Source organism: Caretta caretta, chromosome 7 (genome assembly GCF_965140235.1).
Source record: "Caretta caretta isolate rCarCar2 chromosome 7, rCarCar1.hap1, whole genome shotgun sequence".
NCBI lineage: Eukaryota > Metazoa > Chordata > Testudines > Cheloniidae > Caretta > Caretta caretta.
The window spans coordinates 30,688,616-30,700,620 of record NC_134212.1 but is presented as its reverse complement, the minus strand read 5'-3'; the positions used below and the strand labels follow the sequence as shown (position 1 = coordinate 30,700,620).

The window sequence follows — 12,005 nt, the reverse complement described above, 5'->3', positions numbered from 1 at the left end:
TCTGGGGTGGCAATGAAAGCAGGCTCAGGTGCCGTGGTGGGGTTTCAGGGTTTACTAGCGCAGGGCGTGCAGCACATCAGGTTACAAGGACCGTTCATACAATGCTGAAGACATGGCAACCCTTCATTCCACCAGGGCCACAGACCCTGGGATACTCAGCGTGGTGCTTTGTCCCCCTCTAGTGGTGGCTGGGCCACAAACACAGGTTGAGGAGCCTGGCAGAGCCCTGGCTTTTAGCTCAGGCAGGAGAGGCTCGTTCATTTAGATCCAGAGGGCACTGGTTTGGTCCCCGTTACTGAAGAGCTGCCAGGGAGCAACTTGTATCCCCCCTGCTAGCGAGAGCACTTGACCCCCAAGTGTGTGGGCCTGGGGTTGGGGTGGCCAGACAGAATCACTACTTTGCCTGCCATCAAGCACCCTTTGCCTTGTCTGCACTGGGCAGGGCCCCTCTGGGCCTGGCACTGGGAAGGGGGCCCACTAAGGAGTCCTGGTGGCTCTGCCCAGTGCAAAATCAACCCCCTTGAAAAATCACTGTTTCCTTCCCCTCCACGCAGGAGATAGTCTGAGTCCCTTAGCGCCATGCTCCTGTGGCAGGGCCTGCCAGGTTGGATTGCTGTGTTAGGGCAGGTTAACATGGGGTGGAGATAATAAGGGGAGACCCTGTGATTCAGAGACTATTTACAGTGTGGGCTGTACACCCCCTCCCCCGTGGTTGCTGACATGCAGGGAAACACTGCCCGGGCATTACAGCTCCGGCTAGGTGAGCACCAGAAAGGGCTGGGGAGTGGCACTGACGGTTATGGGTTTGGATGGGGGCCCAGTGGGAGAAACATAGTTGGAGCTGAGATTTCTGTTCCCAGGTTACCAGTGAGGGGACTGGGAACTTGGACCCTAGCCAGCCTGGCCCATGGGAGCGAAACCTAGAGAGATAGGTGTGTACGAAGGTAGGGAGGAAGATGCATGTGCAGGTAGATAGAGAGATATATGGGTACAGATAGATAGAGGTGTTGTTGGATCATATTAAAGAAGTTCTATATTAAAATCACAAATGAGTTTGATTCCCCATAGTTTAAATTCCAGGGTATTACTAATTAAGAGGTCTCTTGGTTTTTGGTACTGTTTCTCTCCCTCTATGTGTGAAACTTGCAAGCTGCTAATTGTGTTAGTACATTCTAAGACAGAGTCTGTTCTCAAAGCAATTCACAGAGAGAGAGACTCAAAGCAATACTCTAACAATAGAAACAGCACCCAGAGACTCCCCGCCCTTTTGTTGTATTAACAATTGTGATTAAAATAGAGATAGAGGATGTATGTGGATGGATGCTTGGTGTGGATAATAACTGAATGATCAGGGAGGTGCCAGCCTAAGAATCCAGTGTCCATCGGCTGAAGAAGGCGTCAAGTGGAAATAACCAGAGGACCCCCGGAAGGCAGACTGGAATCCACCCAACAGCCTCAAGAATGGGAGAACCAAAGAACAAGATAACATCTAGCAGCACGGAGCCGTCAGGAATGTGCTATCTGCTGATTGATTCAGCAACAGCATGATGAAGCAATTCCCATAGACTGGCATAGGAAGAAATTCCTATATAGACTCTAAAAAGTGAGAATTTTGGGGGTCTGATTCTGCAAACCAACTTCCAGGAGCATCAGATGAGCATCTGACAAGGCCCTGCTCCCTCCTCATGTCCAGGCCACCTGGCCAGTGGCTTGGCATAAGCAACTCTAAGGCTGGTAACTATGATAACAACCTTGCAGAACCTGTGTGTGTGTGTGTTTGTATGAATGAATGTGTGAATAAATATGAGATTGAATGGAATGTTATAGCTATAACTAACTGCTTACTATGATTCTTTCTGTATTCACAATAAATGTGGTATTTTGCCTTTTTCCCTTTAATAAGATCCTGCTGGTTTTTATTTTATTGGTGTAACAGTGTATGGGGATGGATGGATAGACAGACGTATGTGGAGATAGGCAAACGGGTGTCTATGGGGATGGATAGGTGTATAGGGGGATAGATAGGTTGTATATGGGGATAGACAGACATGTCTATGGGGATGGACGGCTAGACAGGTGTATATGGGGATAGACAGCTGGGTGTCTGTGGGGATGGATGACTGGATAGGTGTATGTGGGGATAGACAGAGGGGTGTCTGTGGGGATGGATGGCTAGCTAGCTAAGTGTATATAAGGGAAGACAGAGAGGTGTCTGTGGGAGTGGATGGATGGATAGCTAAGTGTATATAAGGGCAGACAGAGAGGTGTATATGGGGATAGGCGGGGGTGTCTGTGGGGATGGATGGATGGATAGCTAAGTGTATATGAGGGCAGACAGAGAGGTGCATACGGGGATGGATGGATGATGGATCAGTGGGGGGGGGACAGATCGACTGATCTGGATCTGGATGGGTGGCCCAGGCCCATCTCTAGTTGTTATAAAAAAGCACCCCGTGCCCAATGCAGCCAATATGCAGATCAGTGGCTGATGCTACTCTAGGAAGTTCATATCTCTGGGACTGGCCCAGCTGCCCAGAGTCATTGTCTCTTCTTCTGGTTCCTCAACATGTTCTCGCTGGTGACGGGGTGGCCTCGGAGGGGGGAGCTGGGCGGCTCAGCGTCACGCTGTACAGGTTAGCCACGAAGGTCTCCCAGCCTCTGCGGAGGGCTCGGTCCACCTGCTGGAGGGTAGAGAATGGGGTGAAAGGCCAAGGAAGGATGTGCTCTGATGGGACCTCTCCATGATTTGCCTCCTCCACGGCCCCAAGGCAGACTCAAAGGCCATGACAACAGGTATCAAGTGGGGCTGGCCTAGGGGCTGCCTGCCGGAAGCTGGGGACAAAGTCACAGCTGGGATTCCAGCAGGCTGTAGGCTGAGATTCCCCCTGACTGAGCTGAGAACTGCTTCTGTTGAGACAGGCTGGGTGAATCGGTGCCCACCAAGCCAGGAGACTGGCTGCCTCAGGGTGTTGGGAATGGGGACGCTGGCTCCCATCTGATTCTCAACTGGCTCCCCTCAGGGCAGGGGAACTGGCTGGCTCAGGGGGGCAGGGGGTCGGATACAGGACCTTCCCCTCTAGGGAAAGGCTCCAATCCAGCCTGTCAGCGGGTGCTAGGCCCCCTTAAGAGGGAATGAGTACAGGCCCCTGTGACTAAGTAGATGCTTCCCAGCAGCTCACCTAATTCCACCTGGGGCCAGCTCAGTTAGTGATCAGTCCCAGCTGAGGAGGGGCTGGAAGCTTCTAATAAAATGCTCTCTGCAGGCCTATCTGTGTGAACTCCTAGATGAGGGAAGCAGGGGCAAACTGCTGGGTGATTGCTGGCAGTAGAGAAGTGCTATTGAGCAATGAAAGGCTCAGGGGATTGGCCCTGGAGGCCCCTGAGCTAAGGGACAGGATCCTGGGGAAGCCCAAGGTGGAATTACAGATAGGAGCCCAGTGGGGTGGACACTAAATACCTGGGACTGATGAGAAACCCCACAACTGGGAAGGCTGTTTAAGCTTCATTTTGGGGGGAACCCTAGGGAATCTGTGAGATGGGATAAGGATTGGGCTGGATGGTGAAGGACAAGAGTCTTGGGAAAACCTATAAACAGTGACGTCTGGACCTATATTTAAGACTAAGGTGGGGTGGGTCTAGAGCTTGTATGTACCTAACGGAGCCCTCAGCAAAGGTGGCTTGTCACTGCAAGTGTCTGTGGTGTGATTGGCAGGACCCAGCTGTGAGGAGGCCTCAACCTTTTATGTGCCCGAAGGGGGAGCAGGTTTGGGTCTGAGGCACAGTGAAGGGGCTGTGGCCTTTTCCCCTCTAGGGGGTTCTCAGCCCAGTCAGGAGTTGGGTTACACCTCTGAGCTTTCTGCCCTGTTATAATCCCAAATGTCCCGTGAGCAGTGGCTGATCCCTAGGCTACTGGCCATCTTGAGGCTGATGGGCCTGGCTCACCCATTTCACCAGGCCCCTGTTCCCTGAGGCTTTGAGATAACTAAGGTATTAAACCTCCAAGAGGTTTAAGCACCTCAGGGCAGTGACTACTGCTTGGTTCTAGTTTAGTACGGCATCTAGGGCCAATGGGACCCTGGTCTGGAGGTGCTACCCCAGTACAGCTAGGGAGGAGTGTGTGAAAAATAGGGAGGGGATTTCTAGGCACTATTGTGATCAAAACACTCCCTAATAAGAACCAGAAGGCTTATGCATCATGTGATATCTTAGGGGGCTCTATCTTGTAAATCCCTGTTCAAAGAACCCATAGCTGTAGTGCTAATTCTAGCCAAGGCCCCCATGAGGCATGGCCATTTTTTCAAGACCATTTGAGTCAGCTGATGGATTTTAGAGAACTTACAAAAACCACATGTTAAGCAGAAAGCAAGTCTCAACTTGAACTATAGAGGGCTGCCCTTTGCTAAGGGGCGGTTCTGTTACAGATGCTTGGGAGCTAGTCAACAAAACATTCTTGACCCAAAAATGCTGATTAGTTTAAATCAAACCTGTTTGTGAAAAGGGTCAGTTTGATTAATTTCCTGACTTGATAAAACATTGAGGGCAGAGGGGCCTGGAATGTCCTGTCTTGATATTTGTTCAACAAACTTCTGATATTTTGGTTTGAAGCCATTTTTTCTTTGACATTTAACTTCGTTTAGACTTTAATACTGAAATGTTTTGTTTCAATGGATTGGACTCAAAACTGTTTTCAGTTGGGTTCACCAACTTTCTGGTGTGGGTTGGGGGGGGGGAAGAGCTTTTGAAATCTCAAATTATCATAGGATGGGACAACCATTTCCCACACAGTCCTGCTTAGAAGGCTATTTTTCTTTCTTCCTTCCCCCCATCCCCTGAAGCGGGATAAATTCTCCCCATTTCCAAAGGCTTAACAGCACCCCACCACTGTCTGGCTTGTGGGGGCAACCAGGGAGGGAAACAGGCAGGCTGGCTGCAGGGAAGGAGAGGAATAGACCTTCCCCTCCAGGGGGTGCTGGCTCTGATCTGGCCCCAGAGTTGGGGGAGACCATCTCACACCACCATTACCGGAGGGTCTCTCAACCCTTAGTTATCTTCACAACAGTGCTAGCAAGGCAGTGCAAGGCTACTGTCATCAGCCTTTGACTCAGTTTCCCCAACTGTATAACTAAAACTTGTCTAAGTTGGGTGGTGGACCAGGGAATTTAACCCAGTCTGAGTTGCTGGCTAACACCCAGAGCACCTTTCCCCTCCATGGATAAAGGGTTAACAGAGGTCTAAATAAATGGGTAGAGCCTGACAGATCAAAAGGCTTATAACAATGTATAATGCCCTCTCCTAGCAGGGTTTATAACCTCATGCCTTTTACACATTTGCATCATCAGCTGTCATGTATTAACTCTTTAGAAACCAAACCCTAGCATAAACCATTAACAGCCTTCCAGAGGGTGGGGGCCTGCAGATTCCTCTGCCACCAACCATGAGAGGGCTGTAAAAAAATTAGCACCCCTTGAGGTGAGGGGTAGAAAATACCACTGCTAGAAGAGAGTGGAGCTGGGGGTTGGTAAAGGTAGAGGGGGTAATGACATCACAGGATCAGAGGGGAGGAAGATGGGTTAGGACTGGAGATGGGTACAGGGGGTAACTGGGTCAGGTGTGGAAGGGTGTAAGAAAGGGGCAGAAAATGCCACCACTGGAGGAGATTGGAAGGAGGGGCATCAGAGGGAATGCTGGGAAAAATCTAGGCTGGGATGGGGTTGGTGGGAAGACCAGGAAAACATTGGGTGCTCCCATCAGTGCACCCCCAAACCCAACCCATGTCACCCTCCTGGGTTTCCAAGCTGTTACCTTCTTGCACTGCTTCATCCTGTGAGAGCCCTTGCTCTGAGCCTCTCCGATCAGCAGCTCCCCATCATCGGGGCTTAGTGAGTGCGGCATCTCCCCTGGGGTGAGGGTCCTCTCAGCTGGGGGCTCTTCCACCCCACTCTTCCACCCCCTCAGGCTCACAGCTCTCCCCTTTCCCCTCTGCTTAGCCTTGTCTGAGCTCTCTGTCTTGTCCCCCCAAACGTGGGGCAGGGTGGTGTCCTCCAGCCGGCCGTAGGTGGAATCCAGGAGGCTGGGGGATTTGGGGGTACGGAGGGAGTACGCTCTCCGGAAGCTCCTGCCATGGGCCATCTCTGGAGTGGGAGTGGTCTGATCCGGAGCTGGCACCGAGTCTGATCCTGTCTCTGCTGATCCGCAGAGGCCAGATGCTTCTCCTGTCCTGGCCAGATCCCCAAGGGCAAGTGGCTCTAGTTTCCCTTTTTTGCTCTGGCTGATTCACCCGTTGCTGATTCACCCCGTGGGTGCCACCCCATCCAATCAGGCCTCTTACGGAAATTCCCCTTCCCCCTCCAGTCCCACAGGGCCAAAGGTCCCTGCTCTGGCTGCCTTATCACAAAGTTCTCTCCCCCCTGCAAATCTCAGCCCATGGGGTCAAAGGTAGGTGCTGCTACTCATCAAAAGTCCCTCCACCTTGCCCCGTGGGGTCAAATGTTGCTGCTGTAGCAGCAGTCAATGAAGGTCTAATGGGCAGAGAGCAGGAACAGTGTTAGCAGCGTAGAGCCTCCGGCCTGGATCCTGATGCCTTACTGCTGCAGCTGGCTGGTTTGGTAATCTCTGGGCAGTGCCTGGCACATGGGGTCCTGGCATCTGACTGGGGCTCCTGGGTGCCACCCCCATGACCTTAGGCAAATCATGTTCCTTCTTTGTGCCTTGGCTTCCTCATCTGTCACATAGGGGTAATTATACTGATGGCCTCAGTAAAGTGCTTTGAAAGCGCTGGGTAAATGCTTTCAAGGTGCCATAATCAGACCCTGTCTGGGCTGGGAAGAAAACTGGAGTACAGATCCAAACCTCCCTTCAAAATTTTCAGGCGTCAGGCCCCTAACCTCCCAGATTGGTGCAGGGAGGCTCAGAGCAGCTGTCGCTGGGGCTGACTGCTCCTGAGGGAGGGACATGAAGCAAAAGGGGGAAACTGAAGCTGCAGAGTAAGGGGCATCTAGCGGGCTGTGTAACTGGAGACCCCTGTCTCTCCCAGTCCCAACATCTCTTAGCCCTTGTTTCCTAGCTGCTCCTATCTCCGCTGCTCTCAAATCCCAATTTCTCCCAGTCCCTTCTGAGGGAAGGGTGAGGTGGGAGGTCAGCATTTCAGAGGGTAAATATTAGAGCCCTGCGGGATGCTGCTGCACCCCGGGAAGGGAACTAGACAGAAAGGGATGCTCCTGGCGCAGGGAGAAATGGACACCAGGGCAACTCCAGGCTGGGGCTGGGGGAGCTGGGTGCCTGAAGGAAGCTGGTTGTGACACTGACTGTGAGTCTAGCCCATGAGAGGCTGCCGAGGGGGTGAAAGAAGGGGGACCTGGTGACTGTGTGGGATGGGGGTGGGGCTGGTCCTTTGACACAGACCCAGCTGACTGTGTGCTCATGGGCCATGGGGACTAGCCTGTCACAGGGTGCCTGTGGGAAATGGAGCATGAGCCTGCTCCCACCCGCCCAAACCACTTCCCTCTCTATCTGCTGGCCAGGCCCTGGGCTTCCACTGCACTAAGATCCCAGCTGCTCCCCATATCCTATTGCTCTCATACCCCAGTCGATCCCATCTCCCAGTCCAGCAGCTCCCAAGTACATGACTGGCAAGACCCTGGTAAGCCCCTGCGGCATCCCTCCCCCAATACACATCAGAGCCTATGGGCACATGCCCAGAGCTGTTTTAACATCATAGAATATCAGGGTTGGAAGGGACCTCAGGAGGTCATCTAGTCCAACCCCCTGCTCAAAGCAGGCCCAATCCCCAATTTTTGCCCCAGATCCCTAAATGGTCCCCTCAAAGATTGAACTCACAACCCTGGGTTTAGCAAGCCAATGCTCAAACCACTGAGCTAACCCCCCCCGCCATTGACACGTTGCTTAAAAAAAGCAGCACGGAGGGAGAGATCAAGAAGCTGCTACCCTTGCTTCCTGCACCTTGGCTCTCAGGGACAGCAGCAGCACAGGTGGCCCAATGGCTAGGACTCAGGACACATGGGTTCTATTCCCACCACTGACTTGCTGGGTGACCATGAGTAAGACCCTTCCCTACTCTGCACCTGTTTCTCCTCCCACCCTTTGCCTATTTAGACTGAGCTCTGTGAGGCAGGGACTGTGTGTCTGTGCAGCGCCTGGTACGATAGGGCCCCTGATCCTGGCTGAGATTCGTGCAGCTCCCAACGTAACAGGGGCCCTCGTGGCAGGTAGGGTCTGTGCAGTGCCTGATCAACAGGGGCCTTGAACTCAGCTGGGGTCTGAGCAATATGGGACCTGATCTGAGCTAGGCCTGTCTGTACAGTGCCTGTTATGATGCTGTAATATAAATACAGTACTTACTAAGGATTAAATCTGCTCAAGTGCTTGCATCATTGGTGCAGCAGCAATGGAAAGCAGTCTCTCTTGTTCACATCTATAACTCATACAGTGGAATAACATCTTGAGTCCTGAATAAATGGTCCCAGTGGGAAAGCAACTCCCGCCGCCCCGCCCACCCCCAAGCGAGTTGATGCAGCCGTGTCCCCATGCTGCTGCTTCTTGTGTGTGACTCCTGAGTATTTGTAAATACTCCGTGGAGAATCAGATCTCTGATGGTGCTGAAAAGGGGAGCAGCAAATGCGTGGAAAGGGAGCCCTGCCCTGCAGAGGGTGCTGGGGAGATCAGAGCTTCTCTTTCTGGTGTTTAACTGCAGTGACCTCTGGGGCTACAGTCCAGAAAGACACCCTCAGTGGAGCTGTGTTGTAAGGGGAAGAGCTTGGCTATATGTCCCTCTCCAAAATGCAGTACTATAAAGTGCATAGCACCATCTACTGCTGCACTGGGGCACGGGCGGCCGCACTGACTGTGAGGGGAGTGTGCCCCCTGCTGAGCGCCATTCTGGGGACAGCACTGATTTACCAGGGTGAGCATCCCTTGCTGAGCCCTAATCCTCCGTTTCCTGCAGCAGCAGGGTTTTCTGTAGGCCTTGACCCCCATTAGCTTTGCAAGCCATGATGAGCTCAACCTGCCTAAGGAGAGAGGACTGTGCCATGCTAACACCTTTCAGGGAGGAGCTGTAAAAGCACAAACTGCAGTGCTGCAGAAAATGGGCACAGAGATGATGCATCTATTTGCACTGCTGCAGTGCTCCCAGCAGGGACTGCTACCTGGGATGATCCCCTCAGCATCTCCTTTCTCTTTTCCACGTGCTGGTTCATTTCCATCACCCACTCCAGGTTTATGATGTGTGGAGGAGCAGCTACCAATAATGCCATCCCTTTGTCATCTCCCAGTCACCTTGCAGCAGAAGGGCTCACCAGCAGGGCCTTGATCCTAAGGACACGTGTGTGTGAGAGAGAGAGTGCAAGGGTGGCGTGGGGGGTGTGTGTGTGAGCTGGGACAGAGAAATGCGGGTGGATGGAATCAGAACAAGTCCCCCGTGCGTTGTAAGCCCTAGGCTAGGCACAGTGAAGGTGGACTCCCCCAGGATCAGAGTCAGAGAGCTCTCCCCTGCCCTGATTATATTAGGCAGGTCACTTTGGGTTCTTTTGCCTGCCTCGCAGGAGCCACTTCACCGTCCCCAGAGCGCCGGAGTCCTGCGGTGATGATGGGGCCCTGACGCAGCGGCCTTGCAACGTGGAAGGTGGGAAGCCCGAGAGGGCAGCCCAGGGTATGTCAGGGGGCGGTGCTGGGGGCACAGTCCTCCCCCCTCCGCCTGGTGCAGCCTGACGCCGCTCGCTGTTTGGCTGTTAGCGACCCGGGGAGGGGGATTGTCCCGCCTCGCCCCTAAGGGGCACCCCAGCCAGTATGCAGCCTCGAGCAGGGTCCCCTGCAGCCGCCGCCCTGCCCCCCTACAGCGCCCAGGCACTGTCCCCACACTCGTTCAGCACGCGCCTCACCTCCCCGGCTGAGGGGCCCGCGCCCCAATAGAGTTACGGTCACGTGCTCCCGGCTTGGCCGGCTGAATGAATCACTCAGCTCCACCCACTACGTTGGGGCCCGCCCCTTCTTTCCGCCAACCAATTGCGGCAGGAGAGGTCTTAGTCGGACAGCCAATGGCCGTTCTTAGGTGGAGGTGGGTTCACTATGGTGCAGCCACGTCCCCCCTTTGGGCGGGGCTCTGGGAGGCCGATTGACATTTATATTGTCCAATAGAAAAAAGGAATGAGAGATGCTGGCCAATGCCAGGCATTGGATCCCAGGGGCGGCCAATAGAGAGGTGTTCAAGTCACTGGGGGGCGGGATGGCGCCAGGCTTGAACCGTTGAGTGACAGGTCCGCTCAGCCACAGATCGGGCTCTGGGGGCGCGACCGAGGGGAGATGGGGGTGTGGCAAAAGCGACCAATGGGAGGTGGCTTTGTAATGGAACAGCCAATGAGAAGCCAGCTGGGCGGGGTAGGCTGAGAGGGGGCGGAGGCGTCTGGGGAAGTTGCGGTGGCTGGTATCTGACAGCTGTGGAGCAAGTGGCTGACGCGCCGTAGGGTAAGAAGGACCTCCTGGGACAGGGCGGGCTGGGGCCCCGGCACCCCCATATGGACCAGCCCCTCCGCCCTCCACGGGCCAGGGCTGGACCTCTCCCCCCCTCAAATGGACCAGCCCCTCCCACTTCATAGACCAGGGCTGGACACCCCCTCCCCCATATGGACCAGCCCCTCTGCCCTCCACGTACCAGGGCTGGACCTCCCCCCCCCCGCATATGGACCAGCCCCTCCCACTTCATAGACCATGGCTTGTGCCCCCCTCCTTTGTATGGACCAGTTCCTGCCCCCTGTAGGGACCAGGGCTGGACACCCCTCTCCCCTTGCATATGAATCAGCCCTTCCTCTCTCCGTATGGACTATCCCTGCATATGGACTATTTCCTTCCCCTATGGACTGGGCTTTATTGTCTTGTATGGATCAGGGCTGCACCTCCAGAATTTGGACCAGCCCCTCCTCCTCCCCTGCATAGACCAGGGATGAACTCTCTCCATCCCCTGTATTGACCAGGACTGCACTCCCTCCCATATGAACCATCTCCTGCTCCTTCCCCATGGACCAAGTTGTACGGTCCCATATTGACCAGGGCTAGGCCTCTCCTCACTGTATATTCCAGTTGCTCCCCATCCTGTATAGACTGGGCTTTATTGCATGTTATGGACCAGTTCCTCCCTCCCTTCCCCATATGGATTAGGCTGTATCCCCTCATATGCACCAGTGCTGGACTCTCCCTCCTCCTTGTTTGGTCCAGTCTTCTTACCCAGGCTGTATCACCTGTATGGACCACACCTGTCAAGGACTGGGCTGGGCTCCCCCATCCCTAGCATGTACTAGGTTGTATGGCTCCATATGGACTAGTCCCTTCTCTGTATTGACCAGATTCCCTTGTCATCCTTGTATGGACTGGGCTGAATTGCCACATGTGTACCAGTGATTGAACTGCAACGCTTTGCTGATATGGACCTTTCTTGGGGACTGGCCTGGATTACCACCCTTATGGATCTGCTCCTCCCCCCATTACAAACCAGTCTGAGGCCTTCACACTCATGTGTGGACTGAATTGTATTGTCCTATATGGGACAGTCCCTGGCAGGGGCTGAGTTGGGCTTCCTATGGAATGCCAGGCTTTCAGACTAGTCCATGCTTCTTTTGGGGACTAGCCTGTATCATGCCATATGGACCAGTCTATGTCAGGAAGTGAGCTGTGTCTCCTCAGACTAGTCCATATTAGGCGTCCTGACATCTTCAGGGGACTGATTTGGGCTTTCCTGTGTATCCCCAGTGCTGTATTTCTCTATCTGGACCAGTCCCAGCTGTCCCATACAAACCCACCTCCTTTCTACCCACTGTGGGGTCTCCCTAATACAGACCACTCCAATGCCTAAATTTCCTTCTCAGGGAACCATCTTAGGGCACCCTTTGCCCCCGAGTATAGACTTTGCTGCATGGCCCATATGGACCAGTCCCAGATGCCCAATACAAACCTTTCTCTCTTCTCCCCCCATAGGCTTTGGACCTGACCACCCTAAT

At 53.8% G+C, this 12,005-nt stretch overlaps 2 protein-coding genes across 5 annotated transcripts in view; one reads left to right on the top strand and one right to left on the bottom strand.

Annotated features, from left to right (window-relative positions):
• Positions 1 to 1,611: 1,611 nt before the first annotated feature.
• On the bottom strand, positions 1,612 to 6,238 carry C7H11orf86 (chromosome 7 C11orf86 homolog). Its single transcript, XM_048859135.2, has 2 exons — positions 5,803 to 6,238; positions 1,612 to 2,681 (listed from the first exon to the last, which is right to left on the bottom strand). The coding sequence occupies exons 1-2, from the start codon at positions 6,127 to 6,129 to the stop codon at positions 2,562 to 2,564; spliced, it is 447 nt and encodes a 148-aa protein (XP_048715092.1). The 5' UTR covers positions 6,130 to 6,238; the 3' UTR covers positions 1,612 to 2,561.
• A 4,165-nt stretch (positions 6,239 to 10,403) lies between these two features.
• The window catches only part of PC (pyruvate carboxylase), a 240,206-nt gene continuing 238,604 nt past the window's right edge, over positions 10,404 to 12,005 (top strand). For all 4 annotated transcript variants that reach the window (XM_075130375.1, XM_075130380.1, XM_075130382.1 and 1 more), the window contains exon 1: positions 10,404 to 10,479. The gene's annotated coding sequence lies outside the window, so the exon portion shown is untranslated. The remainder of the gene's footprint in view (positions 10,480 to 12,005) is intronic.